Raw genomic sequence first — 25,370 nt, 5'->3', positions numbered from 1 at the left:
GCACAATGGAAATGTCTGCTTGAGTACATGTCAGAGAAAACAGACCACTCTAGACAACGGGCAAGCTGGGCAGTGCAGAATAAGAGGTCCTGATGGGAATAGGTGTGCATGGAGTATGAATGGAACATGGGTGCTCCAGTGTTAAGATAGATGAGGTTGAGCAGGTTAAGACCTGTCAAGAGGGAACCTCTAAGACAGGTCCTTGAAGAGTACCAAAGGGGATGATGGGCATTAAAGTCACCGAACAGCAAAAAGGGGTGAGGCAGCCGACCAGTAAGCTGGAGTCAGTCTGACCTGGTGACAGCTAATGAAGGAAGGATGTAGACATTATAAAGACAATTGGTGAAACGAGGAAGAAAAATGAGGACTGCAACAGCTTGCAGCCAAGTGTTCAAATAGTCTGATAGTTTGGCTATGGATGAGCGGCATGACCCCCCGCCCCCCCTCCGCCACGAGATGGAAGTTGTCGCGAGGATACAATTTTGTTTCTTGGAGGAACAACCAGGCATTGCAATTCCACGAGTAGCCTTAATTCCTCCTTGTTGGATCTAATGCCATGAATGTTCCACTGGAGAAGAGTCATAATGGGGAATGGGGAGGAGGGGACAAATGAAGGGCAATCATCTTGGTGGCTGCTGAGTGTCAGTCTTCGAAGATTCACTGCTACAGGACACAAGAGGCTGGAGGATCCTGCTCCATGAAATCTATGTAAGTTTCAGCATTCTCCCTGGGTCAGCCTGCAGCCTCTATGGCAAAAAATTGGGGTAGTGTGCACCAGCAAAATGGAGATCAGCTGGGTGAGAGTATCACATGGCGCCACTGTTCAAGAGGATCTCCAAGTCGGGGAATGAGAGAACCGTTTGTCTTTGATTTCTTAGAGCCTTTATGACTGGCAGACAAGGATTCAGACATTTGTTGGTTGGAGGGACATAAAAAGTTTCCGCGGGAGTGTTTCTTTTGTCCTTTATGGCCTGCCAGTAGTGTATCAGGTGATTTCAATGGCAAGGGCAAAGATTTGGTGGCTTGTCGTGCAGCTGCAAGAGGAGACTGAATGTTACTATGATACTGGGCGATTTCAGAACTGCAATACTGAACTGGTAGTCGCACGTCTGTGTGGCCATGTCCCTCATAGAGTGTGGCATAGCAAGGATGGTACTATAATTGTCGAATGGTAAAAAGCAGGGCTTTTGACTGGCCAACAACTTGTGTGTGACAGGGTAGGGTACTTTTTCCTTCACCCAGATCTCCTGGATGGCCCATTTATTACAACTGAATCACTTATTTCAGAAGGGCCCTATATCCATCTGACATTGTTTTGAGAGAAGTGGAAAAAACTGTTTTAATATTTTACGGGGCATTTTCTTAACTGTTTGCAGTGACCATCTGAGATATGCCACTATGAACAATTATCTTGATTTATTCTGTACTCAAATACTATATGCATTTATTGACCAGAGGTGAATATTTCTCTTTGACATATGGATTTTCAGAAATAAGTGAGACATAAAAATCTTAAAACCTTTACAGCACACAAAAAAACTGTCAATAAATATATAAGTAAATGTTAGAGACAATGTTTAAAGAATTCACAATATCTGCTTATGAAAACAAATTGTTAATCAATAATGAATATCACGAATAACACATCATCTGTGTCCAGAGCTCCCACAGCAGTGGCCACTGACGAACAGTATTTCAGAATTCTAGGATGTGTTGTTCTTGCACTATGTAAGCAGCCAACTTCTTTACACCTATCATCATCTTCGCATTGGCAGGAATGTAGTCATCTGAGTAGGCTTGAACAGCTGGGAAGTTGACACTGGATCAAGAAACTCCAGGTAGTCATAATCTGAATGGGTATTTAAACCACTGATCATACTGCAGGCTGTTAGAGACCCAAATACCTCATCGCTGATGACAAAAATGATGAAATGTTTAAACACTGAATGCTACTTTCAAGTCCCTTTGTGATGTAACTGTCTCTAGAGAATGAGTTGTCGTCCTCTTGTAAAGTCCCATCCACCATAACTTGAAGTCAACGATTTCATCTGTTGAGACAACCTTTATGGAGGATTGTCTTCTTGTACTAGATGATATAATCAGTCCAACATAATCCACAACAGTTTATACTCTGTCAGTTCTTTGCAGTGATCTCTTGATTGTGCCAAAAGCTCTATCAGACGGTAAGACTGAGTGTCCCCTGAGAAGAAAGAATACCTCTATTGTCCGAAATTTTCCAGCACCCACAAACGCTTGACACATTCTTATTAAACAAATCATTTTTGTTTAGTGCTAAACAGTTATCACAAAACAGATGTATAATTTTTATGTCTTTGGGATGCATGTGGTGATATGGTGATACAAGAAAGTGTGCACTTCATTAGGACCTTTGTGGGTAATGAAATGCCATATTGTCTTTCAGACTGTGAATGCCAAAAACATTAACTGTCAGCTACCAGAGATAAAATATGTTTTGAACAGGTACTCTTGGCAGATGAAGATTCTGCATGAAGTCAAATCTCAGACTTGAAATATGTTTATTTTCTTTACAAAGCCTTTCACTTACATTGAAAGTAGTATAAAATTTCTTGACTCTTCTCTCGTGCACCATTAAATTGCACACAGAAGTCCATCAAGACACCTCATTGAAACTTATGTTCACCATTAATTGCTCAAATTCACAACACGCATCTACCTGTGGTCTGCCGAAATGAAGGTCAAAATCCTGGTTAAATATTTTCACATAGTAGTCATATTTGATTGGAGAAAGGGAATTCACTTCTTTGAAAAGCTCATACGTGATCTTTCTATTCAGTCAGCACTAAGTAAAGGTACGCTTTACCGGCACAATGAGACCCCTTCATCAGAAATGATGGTATGTGCTCATCAACTTTGGCAATTTCAAGTACTGATATTGAATTACTGCTTATACATCATACTTTCCTCATACATCTTTAGGGCTTCTTCCAAGAAGAACCAGATGTCTTATTCTTCTCACCCTTTTTTCACCAACTGCAAAAAAGGTTAGAAATGCTTCTCTGCAAATTTGGATACAGTTTGTTCCCACCATACAATGGTATTTGAAAGAATTTGCTTTTGCATTTCTTCCTTCCCTTGGTCTAAGTTATTTTACTTTAATGCCAGTATTAGGCTCTGAAGGTAAAGATCTTGTTCATCTTTACTATTAAGATCCAGAACATGTCTGAGCCTTGATAATTGATCATCTTGACCAATGGATTCAAAACACTTAGAACTGCATGTTCAAGGCTGTCCGAAAGATTTTGCTGATATTAGCTTACCTCAATAATCATTATGCTTCAGTCCCTTTAGTTTAGCTGTTTTGATTACATTTCGTTCATAATGCTTAGGATAACGTACAACTTTCCTCCTCCTTTCCTTATGGAAAGGTTCAACTGCACAATCAGATTCTCTCATATTGATAAAATATAAGATACTATGAGGAAACAGTATCACATCCTACTGCTTGCTCTACAACAATGACTTTGAGACAAACTATAGATGCATTACCTATATCATTCTCCTGCCTTTTCTGACAATCACAGCATCTCACTAACATACATTGAGTTATTGTTCAAAAGTGTTGAGAGCAAAAACGTCCTATGTTCTGTACATAGGACTCTTTTGAAATTAATGAGAATTTCTCCACTGTATATTGCAGCTATCTGATAAAATGTGGAGGTCCTTTCCACACTCGATGAGTCAACCCCTAAAGAACACAAAAATGTAAATAGCTCAAAAGTCATAAAAGCTGAGTTAGGGTCCTTCTGAAATATAGGATTCAATTGTTACAGCAGGGAGAAGAAGGTGGGCAATCTCCCTCGTGAGCATCTCTACCACAACACATTTGGCTGTGTTTTGACAGGACATGAAAGTGTGGTTATAATGTTGACACAGGTAGCAATGCATCAGGTTTGGAATGTACGGTTGAAGTGTGGTGACTTCATAACCTGCCTTAATCTTCGATGGAAACACTACTCGATCAAATGTGAGAAAAAGAGTGCGTGTAGGCACTAAGTTTGTATCAGTCTTTTTCATCACTCGACGGACTGCAGTGGCGCCCCGATCAGAGATATAATTTTGGATTTCCCCCTTGGTCAGGCCAAGGAGCAGCCGAGTGTAACACCATGCAAAGAATTCAGCATACGACAGGCCTGGACACAAACACGACAATCTTGGAGGAGCGAAGCTGTAAGCAGTTCTTGGGCTTCAAAATTACAATTGGTCTCCAGAAGCAAAATCACAATAAGTAAGCAAGAGCAGGGTTTCACAGGGTCTGCAATGGCACCAACACCTTTCTGAATAATAAACAGAGTAACTGTAGCAAAAGACCGACCTCCGACCTCCAACCTCCTCCAGTACATGACACCACGAGGAACCGAGGTGCAACTGGGACAATTGTTAAATTTTTAGCCTCATTCTGTTTATGTTTAGTGGATGTTGACTGAGATGAAAATGATTGGCTCACTGTGAAAAAATCCCCCATGATTGCCAGCATCTTCAATGGCATGCTCCTGCCAACTGGGGGCCACCATCAGAAAGGAGAAGGGGGGGGGGGGGGGGGCGTCATCCGCCTTTAGGCGATTGTTCACACCTCAAGTCACACCTCCCAAAATCCAGACAGAGGGACCATTGGCAATTGGGAAGGTAACAGTTCAGGCAGTCACCCCTCCCTGGCCTGGCCTGTACCAGGGAGTATGAGAGAACCCTACCTGTTGACCCGGGGTTGGGGACTACACATAACTTATCACCTGTTATACACATGGGCTGGTCTTCAGGAGTACTTAGGTAGGAAGAAAAATCAAAGAGAGACCTCAAACGGCAAACCAGAGGAAGGGGAAGAGATGGAGAAGAAAGAAGTAGACGAGAGGCACTGTATATGCCGGACTGCCAAAACTTCAGAATGCATTCTCAAAAATATCGAAGACACATTCACCAGTGGAGGGAGGGGGGGGGGGAGGGGGGGGAGGAAGTAGGGGACGATTAGTAGGAGAATGGACACACATCATGCATTAGGCTGGGGACCAGTGGTAGCCAAGCATGAACTCACCAAAGAGTGGTGAGCCCCATGGGAAGTGCCTAAGATTTGCAATAAGCAACTGTGGATTGAATTTACAGATCATCACGCAGTTCCTTGGATACATGCAAGAAGTAATCTAACTAGCATATGCTTATATGCATTTATTAATTTACTGAGTTAGAGTGAACTAGCAGTGGCTATGTCTGCTTCATGAAGGAGAGAGAGTATACAGTCATCAATATAAGGTGACAAGGCAAAAGGAAGTCTGAACTATTTTTCAGGTAAAATCTCTCATTATCACGACAATATTAAATAAAACAGATATTATCTAAAGTGATGCATAAGAAATCCACAAATCTTGTGCAGGAGTAAATTAATGAAATGGGAATAACTTTCATATGCAATTATCCAAATAAATAGCAAACACAAAATTGCACACATGTTAAGAGTGTGATTATTTAATACAAAAGATAGTCCTCTAGCACAGTGAAATATATTAGCTACAGAAAAAGAAATAAAGTAAAACAGAATGTAATTTCAAAATAAAATGGTTGAAATGGAGAGCAAAGTTCTTGCTGATTCTGGAAAAAAAGTTTAAGTATAAGGAGATGATTACAGTTGTGTGCAGAGAAGTGTCAATTGATATTTTAAATGCTGTGATTTATATGTAGTAAAACTATCATAGACAATCTGTATAATAAATATAGAAAAAGGTTTCTGTAAACCAGACTCCAATTAATAAAAGCAGAAGTGAAAATTAGGGGGACTGGTATTGGAATAGAAGAGCTACGTTCTCATATACTTTATTAGTTATGACCCAAAGGGCGATTAAATGTAAATAATTTGATGGTAATTAAAAACACTATGTTCCAAGTTGCTGTAATTAGTTTAGGATGGTTTACATAATATCTTTCATCTTACCAGGGGCATATGAAGTGTGAGATGACATTTTTAGGATGACATGTCTCACTTCCAAGCTTCCATGACAACAAACATCTTTGTGACATTTATTAGGAAGTAAGTGTCGGGATATTCAACTGTAGGGTAGGGGGGTATTATTATTACATGTGCATATGGAAAACATCTTAAACCCATCTCTTCTGCAAGATGGGATGTCAAGTGAGGGTCACCACCTGCTGTGTGGGGCCACGTGTTTCTTGGTGTCATACTCTGAAGACATTTAGAAGACGAGAAAGAGAGGAAAGGTCATGGCTACAATAAACACCATGACAAATGACTGTCCAATTGGCTTATGTAAAGAGAAACTTCTTGTCATTATCTTGTACAAGCTATGTATGTACAAGAATTGCCACCCCAATTAGTGTATGAGATTGTGTTGTTGTAAAACAAAGTGTGAATACAGAAAGTTCAAAGTTCAGTTGTTTATGTAATTCATGTAGCTTGGAGGATGCTCTCTTTCAGCAACCATTCACACAGAATGAGTGGTAGTCCTGTGGAGACTGCTGGACTACAGATATGCGGCACTGACTAGCAGGTTCACCTCAGTGTAAACATTACGAAAGGTGACCACATGAATTTTTTAAAAATAAATCTACTGATATCACACATACGAGGGTTACAGATCACACACAGGAAATGTAACACTGATGCCATACCAAAAACCACTGATGTTCATTTCCACTAGTGGTCAATTCTGAATTGCGTAGTGGTGAGAATTCTTAGCAACAACGAAATTAAGCACGTGGGCTTCTGCAGCCTGTGGCGAGCTTACTGAAATCCTCATCACTTAAAAAACTTAAAATGCTAAAATAACTGACATTTCAGCCATGTCACAATGGCCTTCCTCAGAGCACATACAAATTTAGCTGAAGGAAGGTGCTCCAATGTATTGTGTTTCTAAGGTCGTCATAAGATCACCACTGTCAATATTCTTAGATTTTATTGGGTCTAAATACAAACAGTCAGTGCCAGTAGATAGGGAGGGGATATAAGGCATACTAGGCATGGGTTACATGGCACACTGGTAATTGGTAGCCCACTACAAACTGGTGATAAGCTTATATGGACTGTGTGTTCCAACTGTTAGTTGCAGTAAAGCAGTGCCCGTTCTGTACATTTTGCTTGCTTAGTCAGTTGTACTAGTGTCTGGTGAGACACTGCTATGCGATCGTACTGTATGTTGTTCTGAGAATTGCTCGCAACCAGAACAATGAAAGCCTTTGGCTATTCTCTCTAATGACGGTAAGCTGCTTCAGTATTTCAACTGCCTCTCTCATTTTGTGAGTACATGTCCATCACATTGATGCTGAAATCAAAAGGCCATGAAAAAGTAAGAATACTGCAAAAAGTGAAACATCCAAACATAACACTATACTGGAAGAAAGAGTCACCACAGAATATCCTGGGAAGAATCACTCAATGATTATCCAGGCTGATAGATACACTCACCTGCAGAGAACACAGGTGAAATCTGACTGAAGATAGTTAACTAAGACTCTTAAGATAATTGACTAAGAAACGAGCCTTAATCGAAGACTCTAGAATTTATCATGACACAGCCAGAGGACTGATTATTGAAGTCTCTGAGCAATAATTTGTGGAATATTTAAATCCATAAGGAAAGCTATACAGGGTGTTACAAAAAGGCATGGCCAAACTTTCAGGAAACATTCCTCACACACAAAGAAAGAAAATATGTTATGTGGACACGTGTCCGGAAACGCTTACTTTCCATGCTAGAGCTCATTTTATTACTTCTCTTCAAATCACATTAATCATGGAATGGAAACACACAGCAACAGAACGTACCAGTGTGACTTCAAGCACTTTGTTACAGGAAATGTTCAAAATGTCCTCCATTAGTGAGGATACATGCATCCACCCTCCGTTGCATGGAATCCCTGATGCGCTGATGCAGCCCTGGAGAATGGCGTATAATGTCACACCCGTCCACAATACGAGCACAAAGAGTCTCTACATTTGGTACCGGGGTTGCGTAGACAAGAGCTTTCAAATGCCCCCATAAATGAAAGTCAAGAGGGTTGAGGTCAGGAGAGCATGGAGGCCATGGAATTGGTACACCTCTACCAATCCATCGGTCACCGAATCTGTTGTTGAGAAGCGTACGAACACTTCGACTGAAATGTGCAGGAGCTCCATCGTGCATGAACCACATGTTGTGTCGTACTTGTAAAGGCACATGTTCTATCAGGACAGGTAGAGTATCCCGTATGAAATCATGATAACGTGCTCCATTGAGTGTAGGTGGAAGAACTAAAATGATCTCTAACATGGAAATTAAGCGTTTCCGGACACATGTCCACATAACATCTCTTCTTTATTTGTGTGTGAGGAATGTTTCCTGAAAGTTTGGCCGTACCTTTTTGTAACACCCTGTATGCTTAGGCCTATAGCTGATGGGATCAAATCAGCTACATACAATCTGGTGAAGTGTATGGTCAGAAAACTATGTCACCTTGTGGAACACACAGAATATGCAGAAACATATGTGAACACTGTAGATAACATATTCACGATTAGTACATAAGTACAGAAAATTAACTTAATGATCAGCTTTGACACAAAATCTTTCACCAAAATATGAGGCTATTAACATTCTACATGCAGGAGTACCCACTGATTTTGTACCTGATGCAATTACATTTCTCATCAACTTACTTCACCTAGTGTCATAAATATTTTGAACAAATGGCTAGAGTGACAATGGAATCCACTCTCTGTTCAACAGCAGTGCGTATTTTCATGGAAACTTACAAACAAATTACATTAAGCTCCAGTTAGTCCAAAAGATTCTTTGTGACAATATTATACAATGTGTGGACTGCTACTCACCATATAGAGGAGATGTTGAGTTACAAACAGGCACAATGAAAAGACTGCTAACCAAGTGAGCTTTCAGTCAAGAAGGCCTTCGTCTAAAGTACACACACACACACACACACACACACACACACACACACACACACACACAGGAAAAAAAATCGTGCAAGCACACACTTACGACCTCTGTCTCTGGCCTCTGGCCCACACAAGCACAAACATACAACCACTGTCTCTGGCCACTGAGGCCAGAGACAGTGGTCACATCTGAGTTACGTTTGCACGAATGTGTGCGTGTGTTGTCTACACGAGTCACAACATATCTTTTCAGTCACAACATATCTTTTCAAACAATGGAAAGTCCAGGATGGAAAAGTGACAGTATTATGAAAAGGGTAGAGTGATACTCACCATATAATGGAGATGCTGAGTCGCAGACAGGTACAACAAAAAGACAGCTTAGCAGTGTGAGCTTTCAGCCAAAAAGGCCTTTGTTGAAAGTAGACAGCACATGCACATATCATTCATACAAGTGAACTCAGACGTGACCACTGGGGCCAGAAACAGGGGTCGTGTGTGTGTGTTTTGTGCCTGCATGATTTTGTGTGTGTGTGTGTGTGTGTGTGTGTGTGTGTGTGTGTGTGTGTGTGTTTTTTGTCCACTTTCGATGAAGCCCTTTTTCGCCGAACATTCAACATCTCCACTATATGGAAAGTAGCACACTATCCTTCTCATAAAACATTATTAAATTCTGGATTTTCCATTGTTTGAAAAGATATGATGTGATGTGATTAACGTGACTCACTTGAAAAGATCCAACAAAAATGAAAAAGTTCACAGCAGAAAAACATGAATATCTGACCGCTGGGTTGGAAAAGGATGAGCCAGCCAATATGCAACACACTAAAACTTCCAATTAAAACTTTTGACTGGAGCTGGCATAAAACAAAATTTTAAAAGCTTTCTCTCACCTGTGTCACTCTCATTAAAACAAACTGATGTTTACTATTTGCAGTGCTTGCGTTTTACAATGTACTATGCAATGTCCTTCAAACATGCATGCATGACATACATGGCAAACAGTATTTACATGTATAAGACTGGCCACAACGAAAGTAATAAAGTCTCTCCTTGTACAGGAGTCACAGCAATAGCGTCAGTGCAGGACATAAACACTCGCTGACATGTAGAGATTTGGGTCAGTCCTGGAGGTGTGATCGGATTGCTGAAATGGTTAAGGTGAACGCTCATGTAAAGCGGAGAAATCTGGGTTTGGGAGAGTCCTGGGCCACCACAAATTTTCATTTGTCACAAATAAATTGTGCAGCTGAAGTCTAATGGTATTCACAATTCTGAATATGTTTGTTCCAAAATGACTTATTTCTACAACTGCCCCGTTGTGAAACCATAATGTAAAGTCTTAAAATGTGGCTACAACATCACGGAAACATTTACAAGTTGTTGACACCTCTTTGCTAAATAGTTACAGTCTCAACAGAAACACTGAAATGAGTGAAGAGGGAGCTGAAGAAGAAGTGGATGTTATTGCAAATAATGGATACCTCCCACCCCTTCCTTCCTTCACTGCCAGCTTACAGTCAGTGTTATCAGTGCAAGCACATCACAGAGTAACTATACAGTATCTATAAGTGATTTCTCATGAAGTTTTAGGTGAAAAGACTATCATGCATCTCGTTCAACTATTCATCTTGTGTGCAGATATTTGATGTACCAATGCTTTAGTTGTTGCTACAGTTAAGTCTTATGAACATGGGCTGAGAATGCATCCAGGCTGGCTATCCCAGTTAGTTTTGTTCACTTCAATAGAACAAACTGTCATCCAACTTCTATCTGAACAAGTGTGTGTTATAAATGTTACAATGAGACAATGCCAACTATTTGCGTTCCATAATTTTATGAATTTCTGCTATGGAAACAAGCAGCTCAACTAACGTGTAAACTAAGTTGTGTGTTTACCAGGTAAGACTCGCCTTAGTATTTCAATAATATGTGGAAACCAGTGTACATCACAAGCAGTAGTTAGCCTAACTACGGAATATGCACACAAGGTATCACTTATAATCAAAGAAGGTAAGAAAAACAGTAAATGCATTACTGGACATTAATATTTGTGGTGTTCACCTGATGTAAATATTCTCCTAGTTTAAACTCCTCAAAGTAAGATGGTGCTGCTGCAGATGCTCTGACTGCCTCCCACAATGCATGTTTGTAACCTCCTGTATACTGTGAAATTATTCCATATGGCAGAGAATAATTTCTAAATATAAAGGCTTGTACTCGTGGTTGATTAACAATAGCAGAGACGACAGCAATCTAGAAAAAATGTAAAAGATGACATTACCAATAGTTACAGACTACAAATAAATAAATTCAATGTAAATGGGGTGCACTCTTTGATTTAAATGCAACCTTGCATCTCCTGTGACTCAGCTGAAGGCATAAAGTGGGAAAGTGAAAGGAAGATTATGGTTTAACAGCTAACAAAAAAATGGTTCAAATGGCTCTGAGCACTATGGGACTCAACTGCTGTGGTCATAAGTCCCCTAGAACTTAGAACTAATTAAACCTAACTAACCTAAGGACAGCACACAACACCCAGCCATCACGAGGCAGAGAAAATCCCTGACCCCGCCGGGAATCGAACCCGGGAACCCGGGCGTAACAGCTAACAACAGGGTAATTAGACCTGAATAGAAGCTCAATTTATGGAAGGACAGGGAAGCACATTACCTTAAGCGCTTTTGGGAAAACACACAACACAGTTGAACCCCAGCCCTCTGAAACATGCAGAGAAGTAAAGGGGATGGTAAGCAGGGTGGGGTGACATGGATGCAAAAATTAATGACACCTAACATCAAAAATCTATCATAATTCTTCATACGACAGCCAAAAATGCTACTAAAATTTTGCTGAAAATTCTACGGTAAAAAGAACACAGCACGTCTAAAACTACCATTAACTATTGTTTTAGATACGTCATTTTGAATGTACAGTGTACCTTCAGCCAGCTAGATAAAAAATAATAACCCATTTATTTTACTTTTTCAACGCAACTCCCAATATATTCAGCCTTATGATATTTCGAAAACAATCAAAGCACTTCTTCCAAGTGGTTCTGGCACCACTTCTCTTCTGTAGAAAACTACTGTCCCACCAATAGAATCTTCACTTATGCAAACATGGCACACTCCTTTCATCAAAATTATGACCATACTGAGAGTGCCCAAGAACTTTGAATCCTACGACAGCTAAACTATCCAAAGAAAATTTTAAGTCAATACATTGCAGCACTGCCTTTATGAAATCCATATGTTATGATATTGGAAGTCACTGTTGGACTTTCTACTTTCAAGTAAAAACTGAACACAACACATTTCAAAATACTCTTACAGTGAGTAAGAGTAAGAACAGAAAACATCCTCTTGTACATAAATTGAGATTTTTCAGACTGCACCAGATAAGCCCCAACCTGCAAATACTTGTTTCTTATTCTGTGATTTAATTCCAATATTATATCAGTACAGCCAGTCTTATTCATCAGCAACAATGTTCTGTGTTTGTTTCTTATATTGGAACATTTCCTTCCCTATGTTTCCCTATCATTCTCTAACAATGCTGTGTATTTGTTTCTTATTTTGGAACATTTCCTGCCATCTGTTTCTACATCATGGAGAACAATATCAGCAATGATGAAATCATGTATATTTTTGTGTGTTCTCTCTGTACTGTACAAATTAAAGATGCTGTGAGAACTAATGATTATTCTATCTGGTTATATCCCCCATGCACCATGGACCTTGCCGTTGGTGGGATGGCTTGCGTGCCTCAGCAATACAGATAGCCATACTGTAGGAGCCTTTTCGGTAGATGCTGGGGCAACAGTCTGGATGACTGACTGATCTGGACTTGCAATATCAAGCAAAACGGCATTGTTGTGCCGGTATTGCGAATGGCTGAAAGTAGGGGAAACTACAGCTGTAATGTTTCCTGATGACATGGAGCTCTTCTGTGTGGTTAAATGATGATGGCATCCTCTCTTGGGTAAAATACTCCAGAAGTAAAATAGTTTCCCATTCGGATCTCTGGGTAAGGACTACTCAGGAGGATGTTGGCATCAAGAGAAACAAAACTGGCATTATGGATCACAGCATGGAATGTTATATCCTTTAATTGGGCAGGTTAGGTAGAAAATTTAGAAAGGGAAATGGATAGGTTGGTTGGTTGGATTAAAAGAGGGGGAAAGGGACCAAACTACAATGTCAACAGTCCCTTGTTCTGAATAAAGGAATGCCAGAAGTGTGAGAATAAAACAAATGAGACTCTCAACTCCAAACGGAATGAAAGGAAAAAAATCACAAGAACGGTGAAAGGCAACAAACATGTAAATGGACAAAAGGGGACAATAAAATCACAGAAACGCAAGAAACGGGATGAAAAGATTAAAACAACAAAGTAAATTACCATGGCTGGCTGACCATGAGGATAAAAAAAGTCAGCCACTCTGCAACACATTAAAACCTCCACCCTAGAAGCACTAGGGTGGAGGACACAGAGGGACAAAGGACAAACCCACCCTCACGAATAAAACGTAAAACTAAATCAGCCGATGAGGCGTTGTCAGATAAAATTAGCTGTGCACTCAAAGTGGGGCAGTGCACCAGAACATGAGCCACTGTCAACCGGGCGCCGCACCGACAATCAGGTGCGTCTTCATGGCGCAGGAGGTAACCATGGGTCACCCAAGCGTGGCCAATGTGGAGCCGACAGAGGACAACTGATTCCCTGCGAGTGGCCTGCATGGAAGACTTCCACAGATTCATAGTCTCTTTAATGACATGCAGTTTGTTGTGTGTCCTGTTATGCCATTCCGTCTCCCAAACCCAAAAAACCCTACGGCATAAGTCAGAACGCAGGTCAGGTTCAGAGATGCCCATCTCCAGAAGCGGTTTCCACGTAGCCTGTTCGGCCAGCCTGTTGGCAAGTTCGTTGCCTGGGATGTCGACGTGTCGTGGGGTCCACACAAACACCACTGTACGACAGGACCAGTCCAGGGTATAGATGGACTCCTGAATGGACGCTACCAAAGGATGGCGAGGGTAGCACTACTTGATAGCTTGTAGGCTGCTCAAGGAGTCAGTACACAGATGAAACCACTCCCCAGGGCATGAACGGATGTGCTCAAGAGCAGGAGATATAGCTACCAGCTCTGCAGTGAATACACTGCAGCCATCAGGCAAGGAATGCTGTTCAATAATGGCCTCTGTGGACAGAGGCGAAGCCAACATGACAATCAGCCATCGAGTCATCGGTGTAAACCATTTGAGAGCAACGCAACATGTCAAGAATCGAGAGGAAGTGACAGCGGAGAGTGGCAGGAGTAACTGAGTCCTTAGAGTCATGCAAAAGGTCCAGATGAATCTGTGGCCTGGGTATACACCATGGAGTTGTATGCAGATGGGCCTGGATGGGAGGTGGTAAAGGGAAGGACTACAGTTCAGACAGAAGGGATCACACACGAACCGCCGTCATTAGCCCTGACCTGTGCCGCTGATGTGGGGAGATGAACTGCCGCGGGTGGAAAAAGAAAACAGTAATTCGGATGCTCAGAAGAACTATGAGTGTGTGCAGTGTAACTGGTGAGCAATTGTGCACGTCGGATCTGCAATGTTGGGACTCTGGCCTCCACCGGGACACTGGTAACCGGACTCATTCTAAAAGCTCCCATCACTAGGCGATCGCCACAGTGGTGCGCTGGGTAGAGTACACGCAACGCTGAGGGCACCACCGAACCATAAACCAGACTCCCATATTCAAGGCGCATTTGAACAAGGGCTCTGTAGAGCTGCAGCAGAGTAGAGCGATCTGCAACCCAGTTGGTGCTGCTCAGGCAGTGGAGGGCATTGAGGTGCTGCCAGCACTTCCGCTTAAGCTGACGAAGGGGAGGTAGCCAAGTCAATCGGACATCGAAAACCAGTCCTAAGAATCGATATGTCTCCATTACAATGAGTGGATCATCATGAAGGTAAAGTTCTGGTTCCGGATGAATGGTACGATGCCGACAGAAGTACATGACACACGACTTAGTGGCCGAAAACTAGAAGCCGTGGGCAAGAGCCCATGACTGCACCTTGTCGATGGCTCCCTGTAGGTGCCACTCAACAACACCAGTACTGGTGGAGGAGTACGAAATGCAGAAATCGTCTGCATACGGAGAGGGTGAGATGGACGGCCCTACAGCTGCTGCTAGTCCATCAACGGCCACTAAAGATAGTGATACACTCAATACAGAGCCCTGTGGAAGCCCATTCTCCTGGATATGGGAGGAACTATTGGAGGCACCAACTTGGACACTGGAAGTACAGAGTGACAGGAAATTCTGGATAAAAATCGGGAGCGGGCCTCCGAGACTCACCCGCATAATGTGGCAAGGATATGATGTCGTCAGGTGGTGTCATACACTTTGCGTAGATCAAAAAAGGCAGCAACCAGGTCTTGGCATCTGGAAAAGGCTGTTCAGATGGCAGACTTGAGAGACACAAGATTATCAATGGTAGAGCGACCCTGGCAGAAGCCACCCTGACATGGAGCCAGTAGGCCACGTGACTCCATGACCCAACCCAATCGCCTACGCACCATACGTTCCAGCAGCTTACAAAGAACATTGGTGAGGGTGATGGGCTGATAGCTATCCACATCAAGCTGGTTTGTATCGGGTTTGAGCACTGGGATGATGGTGCTCTCCTGCCATTGTGATGAAAAGACGCCATCACACCAGATCCTGTTGAAGATGACAAGGAGATGGTGCTTGTAGTCAGACGAAAGATGTTTAATCATCTGACTGTGAATCCGATCTGGCCCAGGAGCTGTGTTGGGGCAATGTGCAAGGGCACTGAGGAGCTCCCACTCTGTAAATGGGGTGTTATAGGGTTCACTGTGGCATGTAGTGAACAAGAGGACTTCCCTTTCCATCCACCATTTGAGGGTGTGAAAAGCTAGGGGATAGTTTCCGACGCAGAGGCTCGAGCACAGTGCTCAGGAAACTGCTCGGCAATCGTATTTGCATTGCTACATAGCACACCATTGATGGTAACGCCAGGGACAACTGTTGGGGTCTGGTACCCAAAAAGACGTCTGATCTTCGTCCAGACTTGGGAAGATGACGTATGGCACCCATTCCTCGACACATACCTCTCCCAACACTCCTGTTTCCGTCGTTTTATAAGCTGGTATACACGCGCACATAGCCGCTTAAAGGCTATCAGATGCTCTAGGGAAGGGTGTCGCTTAAGAGGCTGTAGAGTTCGTCGACACACTGTAATTGCCTCAGCGGCTTCTGGTGGCCACCAAGCGACTGTCTTTCACTGGGGCCAACCTAAAGAGCGAGGGATCGCGTTTTCTGCTGCAGAAACGATCGTGGTAGTGACCTGCTCAACCTTGGTTGGTTGGTTGGTTGGTTGGTTGATTGGTTGGTTGGTTTGTTTGAGGGATACAGGGACCAAACTACAGGGTCATCAGTCCCTTGTGTAGTGTAACATTGCACTACAGCACCTTTTTGTACATTACATGTGACTGTACAATACAAACAGAAGCCTACTACAACAAGCTCTAAGCAGGTAAGCAAGCAGCGTGTTACACAGGAAAAGCATGTAACAAAGCATCAGATTATAAAAAACAATTTTTTAAATGTCTCTCTTAAATTGTATATGAGCTTGACAAGTTATGCCACATTATGCCTATTGGATTGTTTGGTTCTGAAACTGCATTACTGATGTGTGTCATACTGGTACATTACAAAAATATGTCTACTACAGGAGGAATGAGGATCTAAAGTAACACTATCATGTATAAACTATACCACTGCTAGCAATGCATAGCTATCTTAGTCTGGCTTTTGGTGCTCGTGAAGTAGTTTTGGTCCTTATAAAATTCAGTTAAGAGACAAGATGGAACTAAATGGAATTCTGCATTGTGAAATCATAAGAACTGAAAACAAAGTGATCAAAAAAGGACAATGGTAGACTCATATGGCCTCCACTGATACACACTACTTTATTAATTATCTTATGTTGCACTGGTATGCAAGAAGTTGGAATTTACAATATATTTAATAAAACTCAATGGCTTCAGTTTACAATTTTCTAACGAAAATTAGAGAAAGCCAATCATCTCTTCTTATTTTCCCTTTCCTTATGTTATTAGTTTAAAATTGCTCCTCTCATACTTGACAAGACTTTCACTCTGAAATCTGAAATTTATACACTCCTGGAAATTGAAATAAGAACACCATGAATTCATTGTCCCAGGAAGGGGAAACTTTATTGACACATTCCTGGGGTCAGATACATCACATGATCACACTGACAGAACCAGAGGCACATAGACACAGGCAACAGAACATGCACAATGTCGGCACTAGTACAGTGTATATCCACCTTTCGCAGCAATGCAGGCTGCTATTCTCCCATGGAGACGATCGTAGAGATGCTGCATGTAGTCCTGTGGAACGGCTTGCCATGCCATTTCCACCTGGCGCCTCAGTTGGACCAGCGTTCGTGCTGGACGTGCAGACTGCGTGAGACGACGCTTCATCCAGTCCCAAACATGCTCAATAGGGGACAGATCCGGAGATCTTGCTGGTCAGGGTAGTTGACTTACACCTTCTAGAGCACGTTGGGTGGCACGGGTTACATGCGGACGTGCATTGTCCTGTTGGAACAGCAAGTTCCCTTGCCGGTCTAGGAATGGTAGAACGATGGGTTCGATGACGGTTTGGATGTACCGTGCACTATTCAGTGTCCCCTCGACGATCACCAGTGGTGTACGGCCAGTGTAGGAGATCGCTCCCCACACCATGATGCCGGGTGTTGGCCCTGTGTGCCTCGGTCGTATGCAGTCCTGATTGTGGCGCTCACCTGCACGGCGCCACACACGCATACGACCATCATTGGCACCAAGGCAGAAGCGACTCTCATCGCTGAAGACGACACGTCTCCATTCGTCCCTCCATTCACGCCTGTCGCGACATCACTGGAGGCGGGCTGCACGATGTTGGGGCGTGAGCGGAAGACGGCCTAACGGTGTGCGGGACCGTAGCCCAGCTTCATGGACACAGTTGCGAATGGTCCTCGCCGATACCCCAGGAGCAACAGTGTCCCTAATTTGCTGGGAAGTGGCGGTGCGGTCCCCTACGGCACTGCGTAGGATCCTACGGTCTTGGCGTGCATCCGTGCGTCGCTGCGGTCCGGTCCCAGGTCGACGGGCACGTGCACCTTCCGCCGACCACAGGCGACAACATCGATGTACTGTGGAGACCTCACGCCCCACGTGTTGAGCAATTCGGCGGTACGTCCACCCGACCTCCCGCATGCCCACTATACGCCCTCGCTCAAAGTCCGTCAACTGCACATACGGTTCACGTCCACGCTGTCGCGGCATGCTACCAGTGTTAAAGACTCCGATGGAGCTCCGTATGGCACGGCAAACTGGCTGACACTGACGGCGGCGGTGCACAAATGCTGCGCAGCTAGCGCCATTCGACGGCCAACACCGCGGTTCCTGGTGTGTCCGCTGTGCCGTGCGTGTGATCATTGCTTGTACAGCCCTCTCGCAGTGTCCGGAGCAAGTATGGTGGGTCTGACACACCGGTGTCAATGTGTTCTTTTTTCCATTTCCAGGAGTGTATGTAGTTTTTCAGGAGAATAACATGCAAATCCTATTCGACAGGGACAGTAAGATATGAAAATAAAAAGAAACAACATTAATAAATTTTGAACGTTCAATTTATTTAGAATTTTTATTTTTCTTATAAAGCCACATTAATCTTCTACATACCTTTGGACAATTGGGACTTCTTGAGGTCTTTATAAGCTGTGTATCTCCAATATAATTTTTCAGCAGTTTCTCCCACAACTCAGTACTGTAATAGGAGTGAGACCATACTAAGCTGCTGGTTCCCCAAATAGGATTTTGAGTAAAGATTTCTGTACTTAGCTCTTTATAAAGTGTGGACACTTCATCTAATGGTTTTCTTTGGGCACCTAAAATCAATAAAAAGCCATTAATAACTGTAGAAGCAAGTGCAAAAACACATCAAAAAGTCTTATCTTATATACATACCAACAACACAAGCTAGTATAGCACCTGTACTAACACCACAGACGAAGTCAAACAATTCATATACACTTTTCCCAGTAAGTTCTTCCAGTTTCTTGAGCATCTCTATCACAACAACACCTCTGAAAAAAAAGGGGTACAAGATCATTAGTGGGGCTTCAATTATGTCATGTGTAAAAGTAATCTTTCCATCTCTGATGTAAATGGGTGCATATAAACCTGTAATAACTATAATCATTTATGCTATATGTTGAAAATTGAGACAATGAGCCTTTGGCTGTGTGAAATACAGGTTAATTCATACGAAAAAAGCAATCAGAGCAAGCAGCTACAGTTAACAATGCGCTGTTAGCAGTTTCAAACTGACAAGTTCATCATTACACAGTAGTTAAATGTGTACAGCCTTCGGAAGACCAACCCATCAGTTTGAAACAGGTAAAAGTACTATTTGTTCTTAATAAATAACATTATTAACTGTGGCTGGTTGTTGTTTTCACTTTTTTGAGAATTATACTGTACAATTATTTATTTATAAAACAGTCAAAGAAGGGCACAGTGAGCCAAGAAGAACAGCAAACCAAGCATAGGACCACCTGGTGTCAGATATAATACTAGTTATAAAAATAATTTCTTCATAGGCTTTCAGAATGGTAAAACACAATACAAACTGTTAAAATACGAAAAACCTAATCCACTACTCAACTGCACTGGAAGGAGAAACTGGAGGTCATCAAACGAAAATATAGCTCGAAAAAACAATCAAATTTTCTATACAATATACTGCATCCAATGAGATGCCACAAGAAATCTGGAGTGAGGATAAAGTAAAAAAAAAACAGTCCTGACAGTGAAAAAATAATGGTACATCACTTAGAATATTGGAAACTATTACTGTTTCATCCGCAAAAAATCAGAATCCATATTTGAGACCATGCTTGACACACAGACTGACTCTGCAGAAAATTTCCAGATGTAAGAATGTCCCATCATAATGCAAAAGTAGAATTGCTGACACACTCAGCACAATGTGAAAAAATTCATTGATCCCTTTGCCAGGCACTTTATTGTGAATAGCACAGTAATCACATAGATGTAGATGTAGATGAGCATCCTCAAAGATGGAAGATATGTAGTGGAATTATTACAAAAGAGCAAGAAATTTCGAACTGAAGCTACAAATTAAGGTAGCTTGACACCACCACTGTAAGTGATTACAGTAATTTGTAGTTCAATTGATACTGATAACAGTTTCTGTCAAGTCTAACCTGCAATGTTCACATTTAAGGCAGAAAAGTTTGTTAACAGGTATGACAAGTTGTTAGAGTTAGTTATTCTTTTAATTCTTTTGTCTTCTTTTTTCCAAAATTTGAAGTGCCAGTACATGATTGGTATATTTGATTGCACATGATTAGTTAAAACTGTATGCTGGGACAGGATTCAAACCCAGATCTCTGAATTTTGGTGGCAATGCACTACCAATTACACAAACCACGCATTCTCAGAAACGAGCAGTTGTTTGTTGGGTACTGTCTTACGTGATTAGGGTGTCTCATTTCATTTAAATAGCTAACAAGGAATATATTACATTAATAATACTACCTCATTTAAGAAATATGGTATGCGCTCCACTTAAAAACTCAGCTGAAGGAAATTGCAATGCTGTGCAGGTACTTAAGACCATTCATTATTAGACAACTGAAATTCAAATTTTGCAAGTGTAGTGGCAGACCACATGAAGTCCTTAAACAGAGACGGGCATAATTCATATAGATTTCTGTCTACATAACGATTCCAATAAATACACTATTCAAGAAATTTTATCCATAAATAAATTGTTGGCGGAAAAAAGGTTTTTCTATCTCTGTCACTACAAATAATTATTTGTTATTTATTGTTCATAACTTAACTAGTAAATAAAGTAGAATACTACCACATTTTCTTCCTTAACTTGAAAAGAACTGGGTCACATATAACCAGCTTTTGTTCCTGCAGTTCAGTGTAGTTTCTGTTTGATGCTTTATTAAGGCTTTGTAAGGAAGTGTGCATTGGTAGCTTAGTGGATAATTTCTTGGCTACTGAGTTAATGGCCTGGGTTCAATCCCACCCCCCGTTGGTTTCGGGACCACTTCTTTCCCCTCTAACAATGGGGAAAATGTTCCTTTATAGGTTCCCCCGTAACCGGCTGGGTAAGTCAGTTCTGAGCTTTCAGGAAAGCAATGTCATACCAACTCCAACAGAACATGCCAAATAAAGCACTGCATTGTTCAAACCAACCTTTGGGTCAGGCACAGCTTTATTTGCTTTACAGCATAACAAACATAATGTAACAATCCTTCACGGTGACTAAACAGTTCACACTACCAGTGCAACCCAATTCAACTGACACTGCTCTTGCCAATGCTTTCATCTCTCCCGCTCCTGCTAGGTACGTAAAGATGAGAATGCGCCAACAAACTCTGATCTGCAATACCTACCTCAATTGCATGAACATTGCTTAACACTACCAAATATGGTTGTCTCATTGATACAATTACACAATTATCTTGTATTTGTAGTGCTATAAAATGAGGAAACAAAGTAAGGACTCAGTATCTGCCAGTTACTACCACCAACATGCTTTAAATCTAACTTCTCCTAAAACAGTATTAGCCAAAGTTGATTGCAAACCTACACGAAAATGTCACAATTTGTGGAATACTACTGGGTGTCCAAACTCATCCAAGATAGTTACAATTATGTAAGGACAGTTACAATTATGTAAGGACTAACTCAGAGTAAGCTCTGTGCTGCAAGCCTTAATAGTTTCTTGATCCGACAAAAATCTGTGTAATTACGTAAGGCTTTGTGACTGATAAATTTCATAAGAGACACTGAATCTGACTACATACTGCAGCATACAGGCAACTTTCTATTAAGAAAGAGTCAACTGATGCTTTGTAGACTTTTTTTGCCTTTCTACACCAAATGGTTTCAGCAGAAACTTATCCACAATTTCAAAGTCAGTAGTTCACCTATATCACTGTCCATTATCAAGGGGAGGTTTACAATAAGCTACAGACACATAACAGCCAAAGAAACCTCAAAGAACTCAGGTGAAGCTTTTCAAATTATGTTCTGACAGGAAAAGAAAATGAATTTTTCGATTCTGTGTGGGATTTGGGATGTGAAGCTGATATGTAGTCACTACAAAGTCATTCACCAAAAATTTTACCAAATAAGATTATAAAATTTAAAGTCTTATATCTTTATGGTGAAATAAAGGCTACCTCTTTTGTATGTGAAGAATGTATTTTTCTATATGCCTAAATCAAAAGTATTCCAAAATCAAATAAACTTTCTGCCAATATGGCTGCGGGGGGCGGGGGGGGGGCGGGGGGGGGGGGGGGGGGGGGGGGGGGGAGTTAATCTGAAAACTAATTTAAAAGCGACAAGAGGTAGATTATTATATAAGTTACCAAAAATTGGGGCAATAAGAGCCATTGAATTTCAAATTCGTTTATTACTCTTAACGTATTTTGTTAATAGATGGCCAACAAATGTTTTTATTATCAGAAATGAATAATATTTCAAATAAATATTTTTATCTGAATTCATGTACAATAATTTTTATCTGTCTTTGTTACTCATCATTCGAATAACTTTTGCCCAACTCTGTCCATAAGATTGTTGAGACGATGGACATCTGATACAAACAAATACTGGGTGATCAAAAAGTCAGTTTAAATTTGAAAACTGAATAAATCACGGAATAATGTAGACAGAGAGGTACAAATTGACACACATGCTTGGAATGACATGAGGTTTTATTAGAACCACAAAAATACAAAAGTACAAAAAATGTCCGACAGACGGCACTTCATCTGATCAGAACAGCAATAATTAGCATAACAAAGTAAGACAAAGCAAAGATAATGATGTTTACAGGAAATGCTCAATATGTCCACCATCATTCCTCAACAATAGCTGTAGTCGAGGAATAATGTTGTGAACAGCACTGTAAAGCATGTCCGGAATTATGGTGAGGCATTGGCGTCGGATGTTGTCTTTCAGCATCCCTAGAGATGTCGGCCGATCACGATACACTTGTGACTTCAGGTAACCCCAAAGCCAATAATCGCACGGACTGAAGTCCGGGGACATGGGAGGCCAAGCATGACGAAAGTGGCGGCTGAGCACACTATCATCACCAAATGACACGCGCAAGAGATCTTTCATGCATCTAGCAATATGGGGTGGAGCGCCATCCTGCATAAACATTGTACGTTCCAGCAGGTGTTTATCAGCCAGGCTGGAGATGATGTGATTCTGTAGCATATCGGCGTACCTCTCACCTTTCACGGTAGCAGTTACAAAACCAGAATCACGCATTTCCTTGAAGAAAAAAGGCCCGATAACGGCAGATGTGGTAAATCCAACCCATACTGTGACTTTCTTATCATGCAATGGAGTTTCCACGACAGTTCTAGGATTTTCGGTAGCCCAAATTCTGCAGTTGTGGGAGTTAACAGACCCTCGGAGCGTTAAATGAGCTTCGTCGGTCCACAACACGTTACTCAACCAATTGTGTTCTTCCGCCATCTTTTGAAACGCCCACACCACAAATGCCCTCCGCTTCACTAAATCACCAGGTAACAGTTCATGATGCCGATGGATTTTGTACGGATAGCATCAGAGGGTGCGCCTAAGTGCCAACCAAACAGTAGTGTATGGAATGCTGGTGCGACGTGCGACTGCACGAGCGCTGACTTCCCCATGCATAGACGAACCCACTACAGTCTCCATTTCTTCCTGAACTGTCTCAGCAGCCTTGTGCTCGGTCGGCCACTATGGGGTATATCGTCTAAACAACCCGTCGCTTCAAACTTTGAAATCATTCTCGCCACAGCTGCATTTGTCAACGGACCTTTACCTGTTCGAATACCCTTCCTATGGCGATAGGATTGTAATGCTGAACTAGCACATTCCCCATTCTGATAATATAGCTTCACTAAAAGCGTCTTTTCAGGCAACGTCAACATGCTGAGACTGCTGGCGCATTTGATTCTCTCTTTCACTACAGCTCCTTTTATACATGCGCAGTCACTGACGTTTTGCTGTCCAGTGCCATCTGTCGGACATTTTGTGAACTTTGTTTTTTGTTTGGTTCTAATAAAACACCATGTCATTCCAAGCACGTGTGTCAAGTTTTACCTCTCTATCTACATTATTCAGTGGTTTATTAAGTTTTCAAATTTATACTGTATTTTTGATCGCCCAGTACATAATATTCTGCATGTAGTTTAGTGCCAGAGAAGCTGAGTGCAAGATAGGCATCATGTCTGATAACTCTAGATAAAATGCACTTGAGGAATGATATACTAAAAATTTGTTTGAAACAACTGAAGCAAAATCGGCAGTGTTTTTAGTATTACGTGACTGCAGGTGAAATGTGGATCATCATTATAACTCTGAAATAAAATTTCTGTAAATCAGTGAGTCAGGAGAGGCAATGGAGCACAAAAAAAATGCAAAAACCATTTTGTCAATTGAAAATATGACGGTGAAAATTTTTTGAAACTCATAGTGTATCATCTTGTTGACTATTTCTAAAATGTCAACATAGTTAGTGGCTCTTATTATGCAAAATTGACAGAGTGAAGCAGAAACTATGAACATTAATTATCATGAAAGAGCTCATCCAACAGAATGATGCACCTGATCACAAACTGACCGTTGATATGGTAAATGTTCAAGAGGTGACCTTGAAATGTTTCCCCCATCTAGTCTATACTCCATGTCAACAAACTGCAGCATGTAGACAGTGTATACAGAGTATGTGTACTGCAGTTTCATAAACTGTACCAACTATAATAGATGTATGCATACAAATGTTGAACGATTCATGGCACATGGTGGCAATGGCTTGCCACAGTTGGCCAGTATGTCTCAATTACACTCAACCAGAGAATGGAGAAGTTATATTGCAACTCGCTAGTCGTCAGGTGTTCCACTTCAAAATATTTAGTAGATGTTGAGCACCGCGTACACAAAAATAAATTGAAAACTGTTTCTGTTTCAAGAGAAGCGAACACACACAAAAATGCAAATGGCAGATAAAGTTCTTACCACAAGTGACTCGCCAGTTCTATACATAGGGACGGTGTCATACTTGTTATGAAACAATATAAACTAAGACAGTTGCGTGTTTGCTGCTATTTTGCTATACAAAATACATAATTACAGTGAAGTGTGGGCAGCATAAAACAACTTCACATGAATTCCTTCAACTCTACAAGAACTTTCAGAACACACTCTAGTTGTCACACACTAACAGATGAAAGTCACTAATGACACAAACATCCTATTTCTGCGGCTCCAGTCCCAGAAATTTGATTCTTTATATATAAATCACACCGAA

The 25,370-nt window shown here is 41.5% G+C and overlaps 1 protein-coding gene across 9 annotated transcripts in view; it reads right to left on the bottom strand.

The window, feature by feature from the left end:
• The window catches only part of LOC124605859 (calcium-independent phospholipase A2-gamma-like), an 84,068-nt gene that overhangs the window by 29,644 nt on the left and 29,054 nt on the right, over nucleotides 1-25,370 (bottom strand). For all 9 annotated transcript variants that reach the window (XM_047137803.1, XM_047137796.1, XM_047137795.1 and 6 more), the window contains 3 exons: nucleotides 18,977-19,095; nucleotides 18,692-18,897; nucleotides 10,982-11,173 (listed from right to left, as the gene is read on the bottom strand). In XM_047137803.1, the coding sequence (XP_046993759.1) occupies nucleotides 10,982-11,173; nucleotides 18,692-18,897; nucleotides 18,977-19,095 (517 nt within the window). The remainder of the gene's footprint in view (nucleotides 1-10,981; nucleotides 11,174-18,691; nucleotides 18,898-18,976; nucleotides 19,096-25,370) is intronic.

This window comes from Schistocerca americana, chromosome 3, assembly GCF_021461395.2.
Source record: "Schistocerca americana isolate TAMUIC-IGC-003095 chromosome 3, iqSchAmer2.1, whole genome shotgun sequence".
In the NCBI taxonomy this organism is placed as follows: Eukaryota; Metazoa; Arthropoda; class Insecta; order Orthoptera; family Acrididae; genus Schistocerca; species Schistocerca americana.
The sequence above is the reverse complement of the archived record's forward strand: the minus strand, read 5'-3'. Positions and strand labels throughout refer to the sequence as shown.